At 37.9% G+C, this 13,767-nt stretch overlaps 1 protein-coding gene and 1 long non-coding RNA gene across 4 annotated transcripts in view; one reads left to right on the top strand and one right to left on the bottom strand.

The window, feature by feature from the left end:
- UBR5 (ubiquitin protein ligase E3 component n-recognin 5) overlaps positions 1–13,767 on the bottom strand; it is a 132,367-nt gene that overhangs the window by 39,378 nt on the left and 79,222 nt on the right. For both annotated transcript variants that reach the window (XM_088022771.1, XM_028110653.2), the window contains exons 21-26: positions 10,281–10,491; positions 9,182–9,308; positions 5,058–5,209; positions 4,531–4,626; positions 4,067–4,190; positions 461–558 (exon numbers count right to left, since the gene is read on the bottom strand). In XM_088022771.1, coding sequence (XP_087878897.1) covers positions 461–558; positions 4,067–4,190; positions 4,531–4,626; positions 5,058–5,209; positions 9,182–9,308; positions 10,281–10,491 — 808 coding nt within the window. The remainder of the gene's footprint in view (positions 1–460; positions 559–4,066; positions 4,191–4,530; positions 4,627–5,057; positions 5,210–9,181; positions 9,309–10,280; positions 10,492–13,767) is intronic.
- Positions 1–13,767, top strand: part of LOC114214842 (uncharacterized) — a 123,531-nt gene that overhangs the window by 83,702 nt on the left and 26,062 nt on the right. The gene's annotated exons all lie outside the window — the stretch shown is intronic.

Here is a 13,767-nt window from a genome sequence, read left to right as displayed (position 1 = left end):
ACCATGTTTAGTTTTTTAAAGGCTGGACAGCAGGAAATGATATTCCTTACTGCATTCTATTAAGCAGGAATTACAAGTCAGAAGGAAGAACAGTAAGGCACGTGGCCTATTATTTCTATAAAATTTTATCACTACCACCAATTAACCACTGACAGGTTCTATCAGTAATCCATCTTTATTTTCAAAATATTAGTCACTACATTATCCACTATGCAATTTTTTTTTTTAATTTAAAAAATTATACCAGCTTTTTTGGTGGAAAGCTAGAAGACACAATACTTGGAAAAAATGCAAACATGAATTTTACACACACACATGCACAAAAGAATAAATTGATAGTTTCTACTCAATTATATCATTTCAAGACACAGAAATAAGGTTTGAATAATATTATATATGTAGAAGAGAATCTATTCAAATTAAAAAATAAGCAACTCTTTTAGGACCTGAAATAAATTACCTTTTGCAATTTTCTGGGCTGTTTCTAAGATGGTAATTGCAGCAGGATAAGCTCGGCCACTTACAGCTGACATAAATGGGGTCATCCCTCTTGCATCCCTAAAATGAGAAAAATTATGCATAAAAATATTAATCAGGGGCGCCTAGGTGGCTCAATTGGTTAAGCATCTGCCTTCGGCTAAGGTCATGATCCCAGGGTCCTGGGATCGAGCCCCACATCGGGCTCCCTGCTCAGCGGGGAGCCTGCTTCTCCCTCTCCCTCTGCTGCTCCCCCTGCTTGTGTTCTCTCTCTCAATCACTCTCTCTCAAATAAATAAAATCTTGAAAAAAAAAATTATTTTCCTCCTTGATAAAAGAAATGGATGTTCATGATGAAACAAAATAGTAGTTCTGCTGTATTAAATAATAATGTCCTACCAGTCAAAGAAAATCACTGGTGGTATTTTCTAGTTTCCTACTATCTCATTTAAGAAAGAAAGCCACCTCTCTAAGAATCCTTGTCTCTCTCAACCATGCTCTCCTTTCTTGGCCTTAGTGACACTAAAGAATAGGTCATCAAGGGCTCTAGAGTCAAACTAATATTTTCTAGATGTGGGGATAGTAATAGCCTCTATCTCATACAACTATGATGAGGATTAAATCACTTATTACTTAAAAGCTTTTAACACAATGCTTAGCAAATAAAATGTATTCAATAAATGTTACTTGTTATTATGATGTATTTTCTCTTAAAAATGTACTTTCAATATTCTTCCCTGAATTTCTATTCCCTCCTGGATCCCACATTTCCCAAAATTTAGTCCTCAACCACCTGTGCTTCCCTCTCTGATCCACCAAAGCAAGTACCCCTTCTATGACGCTAACACAGTTACCAACACCTGCACTTGCTTACTTGGTAAGTCTACGTAGGATTTCCCGGTGATACCTCACAGTCAACATGTCTAACAACTAAAATCCCCTTTCTCCCCAAACCTGCTCTCTACCTGGCTTACATCAGCCAACAGCATCACTGTTTCTAGGAACTAAGATAAAAAATTTGGATTCTTCATGAAGTCTTCCCTTCTAAATCAATTTTTTGCTCTTGCACCTAATCCTTCTTTTCCATTTTCCAGCTCGGTTTATTGTAACACACATACAATAGGTGGACGTGAAAACCAAAGCCTCAACTCGTCTCTACCCTTGCCTATTTAATCGTTTTTTATGCAACCATCACATTATTATTCTTATAAACCCACTTTGATAGTATTAGTCTAACCAAAGCCATTATTGTGAGGGTTCAAGCCCAAAGAATAGAGAACAAAGTGGTGGCTTTAACCTAGTTTTTCACATTCACTGGCTACTGCTCTCCTCTTGTATCTTCCGCTTTTAACCAGGTGCATCACGGTTTCCTCCAGTATTTATACCTCTCCATTTCTATGTTGTTGCTCACTCTTCTCCCTACCTATTCCCCAAGCTTCATACGGTATACCTCTCTGCTCAGATAAAAATGAGCTGGTTGAGAATGAAATCCTCTGCATCTTTACTAACCAGGATAATTTTACCAAAATTTACTTTCTTTAGCTTACATTATGAAAGCAAAATCCAACCACCCAAACCTGGGACTGGAGGGAGGTGGGGGGGGGGGGGATCCTTAAATTGGAAATAATCAATTAATTCTCCTATATTAGAAATATAAAAAGGAAACAAAGGACCAGTGTGAGAATTCCTACACTTACCACCTAAAACGAAAAAGAACTTTGCCTTTCCTCTAATTTGTTTCAAAGCTGTCATCAATAATACAAGCTTATTAATAGAACAGCATATTGACTGTTTTCCCAGATAGTTTATGTATTTTCTCAGATAAAGGGCTGGGGGAGAGCAACTGCTGTTGAGGGCACTAAAAAGGACTAGCGAACTAGAAAGGCACTGTAGAAATGCAAAATGGGTTAAAAAGAGCAAGGCGGGGGGCCTGGGTGGCTCAGTGGGTTAAGCATCTGACTTCGGCTCAGGTCATGATCTCGGAGTTCTGGGATCAAGCCCCGTGTAGGGCTCCGTGCTCAGTGCGGGGGACCCTGCTTGCCCCTTTACCTCTCCCCCTGCGCCCCCCCCCAATTCGTGCACACTCACTCTAATTAAAAAAAACTTTTAAGACAGTGTATTTATTTGTCAGAGAGAGAGAGAGAGAGAATACACGAAGGGTGGGAGGCAGAGGGAGAGGGAGAAGCAGACTCCCCGCTGAGCAGGGAGCCCGATGCGGGGCTTGATCCCAGGACCCTGGGATCATGACCTGAGCTGAAGGCAGACACTTAACCGACTAAGCCACCTAGGCGTCCCTCTAATAAAAGAAAAGAAAACAAAACAAAACAAAGAGAAGAAAAGAGAAAGAAAGAAAAAGAAAGAAAAGGAAAGAATAAAAGGAAGGAAGGAAGGAAAGAAAACATACAATAAATTTTTAGATAACACCAAATGACAGGAAATGATACAAAATAATATCCTTAAAAACACAACAGAAACTAAAACTGGTGAGAAAATAAAAAGAGAAAAAACTGTATTTTTATATATATCATTTTTATCTATGCCTCAAACCACTAATAAATTAGTAAGCTGCTTCTGGAGTAATAATTTATTTCCAATTCAGTGACTTATTTTACTAGTGGGGCAGCCTTCATTAAAGTAATCAAAAGTTCATACATTGGATCATTATGGCCTAAGGCCAATAAGCCTTAAAACAAAAATTCCCTTGCCCTCAATAATAAAAAACTCAAAACACCTTCCTGTTCTTAAACAGGAAGAGGTAGCATAAGAGTGGTGGCTGTGAGTCTCAGTTCTGGAATCAAGAGACAGACTACAGCGGAAATTCCAGCAGTGCCACACACTAGCTTCGTGACCCTGGGCAGGTTAATTAACCTCTGAGACCATTACTTCAAATAGAAAATGGAACTAATATTACCTACTCCACGCTGCTATTGCTAGAAGTAGAAGAGTTAATACAAGTAGAGTTTGGCACAGGTAAGAGCTAACTTTTATAAAAATGCTTATTATTATGAGTTTGTAAAGGAACATAAACAATCAGGCTGAAAGCAGAGCTATAATCTGTCCATGGCTAATGAGCATTTGCCACACAACACTTACCAAAAACTCTGCATAATCTCATTATTATTTTGCAAGCCAAAAAAGATGTCCAAAGAAACCATCAGAATCATCCACAGAGTTTTAGAATACAGATTCCAGGCCCCCCCCTCAAGACCTACTCAGTCATACTTCTAGTGCAAAGCTTGGGGATGAATCTGTGTCATTTTTAAAGTTCTCCAGGTGACAGTGATAGAATTTATGAATTCACATTTGAGAATAACTATACTGTGATCTTTTAAACATATATATATATATCTCTCTCCTAATCAAGCTCCATAAAATTGGTTTGTATTCATTTAGTGTACATTGAATTATACTAAGAAAGGCCTTTCATTGAAGAGAGCTTGGTTAATTACAGAGGGAATACAATGCTAGATCCTGATCAATTATTTTAAATTCACATTAGGTAACTGTTGTCCATACATTGCAAGATCAACTTAAATAGTAAAAGGAGCTAAGCTAAATCTTTGTATCAAAAGTATATTAAACTTCTTACTTGGCAGAGAGGAGTTCTCGTAAATAGGGCTGCAATACAACACTGTCGCATAACAATTTTAATATAAAATGAGCATTGGCCTTTCGATCCTTGGATTCTACTACAGATGGCTCTGTGGAAGGACCTGTAATTAAGCAGATCCATTTGGTGACAAGAGTAAACAAGACAGAGTAAAAGAATATTCTGGAGTAACATACCAAGTATCTATTAAATAAGCACCGAAAAAATATTCTACTATCAGTAATAAATTAATAACTTCATTATAGAGAATTTAAACACATTAACACATTTTACAACTCCCAATTGAGGAAATGTATGTTCATACATATCACAATCTCACTGACATAATGGAAGATCTAATTCAGAGAATTAGATGTTTTTCAAGGCAAGGAAGTCTCCTTGAGAGAAGTGTGGATCTGCAGAAACCCAAATGCCTAGGCAGATAAAATAGTACAGATTCTCACCTGGAATGGTGGAGGTGCTTGGTCCTTGACCAGTGCCAGTCGCGGCTGTGGTAAGAGATCCCACAGCAGGGGCCAGGATAAAATCAATGTCACCATCTTTCAGTAAACAGAACAGCAGGATGTACATCATTACAGGCAACATATCCCTAACATGTTCTCTTAACTGGCCTTAAGGCTTTTCTCTGCAAGCCAAACATCAAACTGGACAGAGATTTAAGTGGAAATTTGTTTCCCAAACTATAAGAGAAGGAATCCACTAGACCAATTACTGATTTCTTGTGGTGTATTAATAATTAGCTTCTTGCCAGTATGGAAATATCTATGTCAATGAAAGAGCTTCTAGACTTTTAATTTTTAAGTTATATACCCCCCTAAACCAAATCTCTACAACTAAATTAGTTACAGTTTGCTCCTTATGTTACTTTTAAATACTTCAGATTTCTAAATAACCCATTAAAATGTTCAATTTCCTTTCTTTTAGGGCCTTGTTTTTTTTGTTAAACACTAAATAAAATAACAGATCTTACCAGGGTCCATCGCAGGAGGGTCAGGAACCCAACTAGGGGGGGCTATGGGGGGTGAAACTGGATCCTGGTGGTCACTGGATGAAGCCCCAGCTTCATGTCTACCCAAACCAGCCGCTCTCAACGAACGTCTCATCATTTCCCGTAATCTCAAACTAGAAGAACATGGACAAAATTAGAGCTCACTACCATGGCTAAATGTGATGAAAAGGTGTACAGAACTTCTCATCAGAGATCAAAGTTTGTTCTATAAGCAAATACTCCAGGCAAGGGAAGTGAAGTACAAATGCCAATTCTGGAATCACAGAGTAAAGTCAGTGAGGGATAGAAATGAAACTGGGGGCACCCAGTTCAGCACTAAAACCACTATATTAAGCTCCCACACAAACTTAAGCACAGGGAACAAAACTTGCAGTAAAGATTAGAAAATAATCTTTCATACAGTTAAGGTAAATGAACAGCTGAACATTAAGACAAAATAAATCTGTCCCCTGTTTATAATCAGTAAGAATTAAGTTTAATAATAGACATCAGCAAACATACTGATTAGCACAAAACCAATATTGTTAACTCACTAAATAAAATCCCTTTGCTGTGATCTCAAAAGCAATTGAAGTAATGTCCACACAATGAGTAATTTTAAAACAAAGACCAATTTAGATTTATTTTTTTAGTATCAAAAAAAAATTTTTTTTTAACAGTACAACTTGCATCCCAAGGAAATTAAAGAAACTGGAGCTTGTAAAATGTGTTGTTAGATTAATGTCTGGGCGTGATTTTTTTTTCTCCTGCTACACAAGAAAAAAAAAAAATACTGCACAGGTGTGCACATCACTAAAAAGAAAAGGAAATAATCATAAACACAGGCCTTGTTAGGGGAACTGGTGACCCCCTGTATAAAATCTATACCTCTGAACAAAAGCTTACAAAACCTACAAAATTAACGTTACAAACTAACAGCAATTAAGAGAGAGCACATAAGGCAAATCCCTTCCACCAGCCACAATTTTAGAGTCTCTATATGAATAAAGACTAAAAATTCAATTATAAGGGCCAGGTACCACATAAGGGACTTCATTCTCCCATGCAGATTTAGTCCCAAAGACATGACATTTCTCTGATGTGAAAGACCTACCACCTTACCAGGTGAGCATTATATATCTACAAATAAGTAATTTAGAAAGATTTTTATTAATGTTTGAATCTTCTAATTATAATTGTTGTATAATCCGAGGGTAAATGTGGTTTTCCTTATCGATACGCTTTCCACTTATAAGGAATTCTTTTAAAAGCTTTTACAAAAATTTCTTTTAGAGGCTACTTTCAGGAACACATCTATTTTATAAAGCTTATGTATGATGATGTACCTCTAGGAACAGAAACATTCTTTGGAAGATTCTGCAAAGTAAATTTTAATGTCTCAAATAATATATTAGTTATTACAGTATTCACTATCAAAAATTACCTACAGTTAATTTTTTTTATGGTATCGATGTCTTCCCTCTCCCAATTTAGAAATCTGAGCTTAAGAGTTTTTAGAATATGGAGGGGAGCAGGGCACAGGGATTCTTTCAGTCGAGGTCACTTCTCTGTCCGAAGACCTCACCCAGAGAGAAAGGCAGGCTCCTTACCAGGTAACAGCACACACCAGGGTGACTGTTCACACTGTGATGTTCCTAAATAATCTTAATTAAGCTCAACACAGACACTTGGTATCCTAGTGTATCTCACTCAAAACAGAGAGAGAGAGAGAGAGAGAGAGAGAGAGTCAGCAGTTTAGTGGGAGGCACTGCAAATAACCTGAAAATAAATGCATGTTCGGGGCCTATTAAGAAGAATGCTTACATCAGGGTCACAAACTCAATGCCTACTGGGCCCAGAAGGCAGTATCAACTGAGGAAAGGGCAGTCGGGTCTAAGAAGTAGGGAGTAATGGCAAACTAGAGGCATACATGCTTATCTAAAGGCATTCAAATTTTAAAGAAAAAAAATTTTAACAGTGCACAGGCCAAAGAAAACGTATGTGGGCTATTCTCCAACCTCTAGCTTAGAGGAGACTAAGAATAAAATGAAGATAAATTGAGACCATAGTCTCATCTTGAACTTGCAAACTCCCAACTCTGTTGCTGTGATGTAGTCAATTCAATATTAAATGAGGGGGTCATTCCTTTGTCATTTTAAAAAATTGTCCTTAACCACTTTTCTTCATTAGGTGTTGGGAACATTTTTAAGTACAATGCCCAGCTCCTCATATAGATTCTTTAAAAACAAAAAACAAAAACAAAAAAAAAGAAAATTATTCTTCAAGATGTTGTACACAATTCATGAAGATTCACCTGTATCCTCAGTGGCTGAGGACAATACTGAGGAGATACCACCTTGGCTGCTAAGATTCAGAGTTTTGACATTTCTTCGTATAGGCTTGCCTGGAGTCATCGTATTTTCTGACAATATGGAAGAATTCAAGGATGATGTAATTTCCTCTTTGTAAGCACGTTATATCCATGCTACAGAAGCCTTAGAATCCAGTCATGTTCAAACATACCACTGTGACAAAAAAGCGAAGGTCATGTGTCTTCCAGATTAACAATCTCTAGAGTACATACACCTGCAATCAGATGCATCAATCAAGCTTTCCACTAAATCTGCCCTTTGTACTCAGGAACTATGAGTCACATAACAAAACTTCTGAGTCAAATCACCATCTGAAGACATTTAACAGTACTCCATTCAATATTGAAATTGCATCAGTTTTGAGCTTACAGCTCATGAATCCCAGCCTGCATACTCATCAAGGGGCATCGCCTAGAAAATCCATTGTAGGCTAGAGGAGGGTTTCACTTCAATGAAGCAGAGTCTGTGGACTTCCTACTGCCCGGCGTGGATAATAAGACTCCTGTGCTTTCATCTGTTCAACCGGCAGCCCTGAGTTTGAACTGGTTAAGAGCACTGCAGTGAAATCTTCGGCAAATGCCTCAAAGGAGCTTACTCTGCAAATTATTTCTGTGAGCAACACATCACCCACTCTTGAAGCTCCTTTTAGTCTTTGCCTTCAAAATAATCCTTACATGAAAAAAAGATGGCAGCACTGGCATTGGACCAACCATATCAGAGTCCAACTTGATCTGCACCCGTATTTTCCCTGAGGAAATGAAATACCTGAAATAATTCAGAAACTAATTTCTTCATGAAGAATTTAAGTTGTATTCCATTTTAGACCAAACGCTTTGTCTGCCTAGTGTAGTCCTAAACAAATAGCTGGTGGTAATTTCCGTTTTGTATAGTCTACATAAGGTCTTTGTACTGTTTTTTAAATTATAATTTGGTCACCCATAAATAGTTACTGATAAATCTCACTTCAGGACATTTTTGAACCTGGGAAGCTATCAATTTTAGGAGCATCATTTTTAAAGGGAAAGCTGGATATGGAACAGAAAATAGGCAAAGAGAGTCTTCATTTTAAGCAGACTTTACAAGCTATCACATTAGCAGTGAGCAGTGCGCTTCCGTCAATGCTCTGTCAAGTGTCCAAGAACTCTGGCTCTCGTGTCTAATATTTCCTTCAGGAAAACAAAAAACAAAAAACAAAACAACTATATCCTGAATTCTTTGTATTCTTCATCTACTCAAACACCTAGTAATTTTTTATGTGTTATTAAGGTTTGTCCATCCCACAACCCAGAGAGCCTGAAAATTTAAAATAGCAGCATTTATAATACACACCAGCCTTTCATTTCTTCCCATATCATTAATACATCTGAGAAATTGACCTAAATAAGTAATCTGAAAATAAAAGATTGAAGTTCTTTCGATTATTATTACTTGTTCTCCAATTAAAGAAAATAACTTCCTAGGAAATAAGAATGATAAACTTAAAACACATTCAAAGAACCAAGGTTGAACTACTTATCTAAATTATCTCAAATTTTTGAAGCTCCTAGATCCTTCTGTCTTACACTTAAAATCTAATTAGATATTATCAGATCTTTTGCCCAGGGTGATATTGGAAGGAACAAAAACAAAGCAAAAGGACCCAACAATTCATGCATATGATAGGTAAGAGATACATTTTTCTGTACTTGGATTCTGTTTCCGCCAATTAAACTTTCCTGGTAAAAATCACATTACCTTCGACTACTTGATGATCCAGCCCGATTACCTGGGCCATTACTTGAAACAACAGATATTGCATTTGCTATGGCCTCAACAGCAGAAAGCCTTTCTGCAAATGTATTTCTTTCAGAGCGCTCTGCTTCTGAAACATAAGAGAAGAAATTAGGATCAATTTAAATACTAACTGCTATGTATTTTAGTACTTTAATTTACATACTAGAGATAATGAATAGCTTAATTTTTTCCTCCTTGGAGAAATAAGACACTTAGATTTAACTATGACCTTTAATATGTGAATTATTTCCTTATTCTGCCTTACTTTTCAACCCCTAAAGTTTAAAAAATAAAATTATTCATAAGCAGACTGAAATCTAGCTTTCACTACCAAGAAAGAAAAAGACCCACAATTCAGTTCCTCAGTCGTGGCTTATATACTACTCATCCTCCTTTAACGACAAGGAAATAAAGGTTAGAAACTTGCGTACCAAAAAAGAAAGAAAGAAAGAAAGAAAGAAAGAAAGAAAGAAAAACCTGCAAAACCACTACTACTCAAAAATGTAGCTACCAGAGTATCATCAGCGGAATTTAGAATCAGGAAAAACATTATGAACCACACAACTGCACTTTAGGCTTGCAGATTTCCCCTTCATTTAACCAATTAAAACCTTTAGGGCAAAAAAGCATTTTTTCCAAAAACATCTCATAACTCACTAGGTTGTTTTTCCCTCTACATTCTGAAAATTGGGATAAAAGTTGCTTCAGTATAACTTGCCTTAACTAGCTAAATAATTCTCATGGTAATAAAAGTCATCTGCTATTATAAAATCAGTAAATCTCATTAAGTATTAGACATATGGTTCATATGTATCAGATAATATAACTCAAGACAACACACCGATTACAAAGGTATCTGCTTATGTTACATACTCATCCTAACAAGAGGACAGACATCTTTACCTTCTAAGAATGTTGAAACTCCTAGGTTTTACAAAACAAAGAAAAAGTACACACAAATTCTTCATAGTGATTTCCTTTTCTTTCCTTTAATAGCTGCTACATTTTCAAAACTGCCTAAAATTCCTTTTAAAGACCTTGTTATAGTTCTTATTCTCACCCTCTTCTTCTTTAGTTTCCTTATTGCTGGTTGGAAAACAAACTGATACACAAGCATGCAAAATATTTCGGTTTCCATCACATCTGTGGCTGATGAATGTCTGTAGCATCTGTAGATTCTGCTCTAAAACAACCGCTTGCTCAAGATTCATGAGATATTGTCGACAGGCCTCATAGTCACAGCGTAGAATGTGCTGCATTAAGGTTTGTTTCTGTGCTCAGACAAATTAGGGAAAAAACTTCGATGAATTTGGGAATAGCATATTACACGTGTCAAAAATTCCTCATTTTATAATTTCACACAATAATATAATCAGTTCTGAAAGTAAGTAGAGACAAGGTAGCCTGTCAAAGGAGTTAAAATTAAGGGTACCCTTTAAGCACAGTATACAACTGACAGGAACAGAAAAGGGTGGATAGATTTTCTGTAAAGAACCAGTAAGTATTTTCAGCTTTTGCAACTAACTCAACTCTGGCTGTGGCAGGAAAGCCACCATATACAATATACAAATGAATGACAGTGACTGGATCTGGCCTACAGTTCAGTTTGCCAACTCCTGGTTTATATTAGATCTTATGTAACTATTGAATTAGAATCCTATTAGTATTGTTAATCAATTAAGCAAAGGGTATACATTCTATATAGTTTATATAGGCTTACTCATACCCTCTTATGGTCATGAAAGTTATAACACATGTGGTACATGAAAACCAAAACCTTCACCTCCCCCAGAAATCATGACAGATGCAATCCCTCAGAGGTGACAACTAATGTACTTCACTGTCAAAGACATGGTAATATTAATAATTTACAGAACATTTCATTAACTACCTGAGAAACAGCCTGCAAGAGACTGAAGATCTATGGCCCCCAAAATTCGTATGTTGAAAGCTAATCTCCAGTGTAATGGGATTTGGAGGTGAGACCTTTGAGAAAAGAGATAAGACTTCTCCCGTCCCACCACATGAGAATACATGGCTCTCTATGCAACAGTAGTGGGCCCTCACCAGACACCACATCTGCCCACACCTTGATCTTGGGCTTCCAGCCTCCAGAACTCTAAGAAATTTCTGTTGTTTATAAGCCAGTGTAATATATAGCAACTTGAACAAATACACAGCATGAATAAATCAAGGAGTTCAAATGCAGTTCTTTCAGAATGTAAAACTGTAGTTAAGGGATTTTTATGGACTAAATATAATGCATTAGTTTTGGAAAACAAGTAAATTTGTTCATTTTAACTAGAATTAAGAACTGGGAAAAGAGTATGTGGAATACAAAGGGAAGAAGAAAGATGTATTTGAACAACTTACCACCTCTCCCCGAAACTACTTAAATAACCTATTCCTTCCCCCCAATCGTATGGAGAGGAGGAAAGGTAAAAGTGAGGGTTGGCAGGGGAGGAAGGACAAAAAAATACAGTTAAAAAACCATCTTCAGTACCTGCCACATGTGAGACAGGCCATTTTGACTGTGGCACTAAGACACTGAGGTGAGCCCTTACATTTTAAGCTCCAGTTCAAGCGTACGAGGTAAAACACGTAAGATTAAACTTTCCAAAGTCCAATGACATTAGTATGTTGAGAGAATATGTCAAAGGCTCTCCAAAGAATAAAAAGCACATTACTATTGAAAGTAAAGTCAAGATATTCTGCTGCGTACTCTGTGACATAAAAGGTTTTCAAGCAATCAGCCAGTCAGCTGGTTGGAAGCAGCTACAGGGAACTCTCATCTCCAACCTGCTCTACACGGGCTCTCACTCTGAGAGTTATCAATACCACACTTATTGTGTTACAAGCAAGAGTTTACTTGGCATCACTATATGTTGTATTCGTTATTTATAGCAAAGGGCAGAGTGAATTCAGTGAAACGTTTCTTGCAGGTCTACTGTGCACCAAGCCCAGCTCACTGAGGTACAAAGATAAATGATGGTACACTTTATCCCTACCCATGGGATGATGACACATTTTATCTTTACCCCTGAGATGCTGACAGAGTGCAGGGGTCACAGAATCAAATGCCGGCATAAGTATCCGAAGTAATACAAATGAATGGAGGAGGCTGGGGGTAAAGAGATAACACAAACTGTATCATAAATAAAGGGCAACATTCAGAGCAATTAAGTATGGGGATCTGCAATAAGTTGGAGAGACCACATACAGCCTCTAACGGGGGCATGCTAATGGCTTTTTGATGGCCCAATGTTTCCAGATCTTCCCATTTTTTAAGAACAACTGAAAATCTGGATTTTAAAGAAAAATCCAGTGATTTTTTAATGTTGGCAGCCAATCAAGAATTTTAAAATGACACGAAGGTTATTTCTAGGGGTCAAGTTCAGGCCACAGCCACCTCCTTAACCACACCCCTACCAGTTTGGAACCTCTAGTCTAACAGGTTACAATCAAAACTAAACCAAGAATATGAATACCACGTCTCTAAACAAGCTTACAGGTAGCTCTCAGGAGTACCTGGATTCAGACTATTTTAGATGCAATTCTAACAAGTTTGCTTTCACCTCCAACCTAATGGAGGGTAAGCCCCATACCAAGTTCTATTTCCATTCCTTATAGAAAATCTCCTCACAAGAGTTGTCTATTTTCTCCTTGGCCTACTCTAATCAGGCTTTCATCCCTGCTGTCAAGAATGACCCAGATGGAGCCAAATCCCATCACGTTCAGTACTCGCCTTGCCTGGCCTACAGTATCACTGGACGTGGTTGATCGCTGCATCCTGCTTGACACACACTTGTCACCTGGCTTCCAACACAACACTCATTCTAGTTTTCCTCCAACCCCTGTGGATGCTGCTCCTTCTCAGTCTCTTATGCGGTTCCTTTTTATCTCCCTGGACATTTAAATGCTGATACTAATCTCATGGCTCGGTCCTTAGGCCTCTTTTCTTCTCCATGACCTCGATAATCTCATTTGGTGTAATTCCTCTCATATCAGAGATGTACTGCCAGCTCCTGAGTCTAATTCTCCATCTTGCTCCAGGTCCTCAGACTTAACAGATCTAACTTGCCATTCACCACCTCCTCTTGGATATCTGATAGGCAACTCAAACTCTGCATGTCTAAAACCAAACTCCTGCTGTCTGCCCCCCCTCCCAAACCTGCTCCAGCCCTAGTCTCCATCTCTATAAATGCCAACTTCATTCCTCCAAAACCTTTGGCCCTCTTGCTTCCTCTATTTGACACCTATATTGAGCCATAAGCAAATCCTGTTGGCTCTACCATCAGCCATACCTAGTATACCTAGAATCAAATCCCTTCTCCCTCACAACTCCACCTCCTGGGCCAAGCCACCATCCCCTCCCACCTGGACCATTTGAACAGCCCCCCTTCACAGGCCTCCCGACTTCCGATCCTTTGAAAATTCAAGTCAAATCAGGTCAAACTCTGCTCAAATCGCTCCAATAAGTTCTGGTTTTGATTTGTAAACTGCAGCTCTATTAGCTTTCCTACCCGACCAAGACGTTTGGATGGCAT

This window comes from Eumetopias jubatus, unplaced genomic scaffold, assembly GCF_037043125.1.
Source record: "Eumetopias jubatus isolate StellerSeaLion01/CBP00866 unplaced genomic scaffold, mEumJub1_p1.0 scaffold_4, whole genome shotgun sequence".
In the NCBI taxonomy this organism is placed as follows: domain Eukaryota; kingdom Metazoa; phylum Chordata; class Mammalia; order Carnivora; family Otariidae; genus Eumetopias; species Eumetopias jubatus.
Note: the sequence above shows the minus strand (reverse complement) of the source record. Positions and strands in the feature narration are given on the sequence as shown.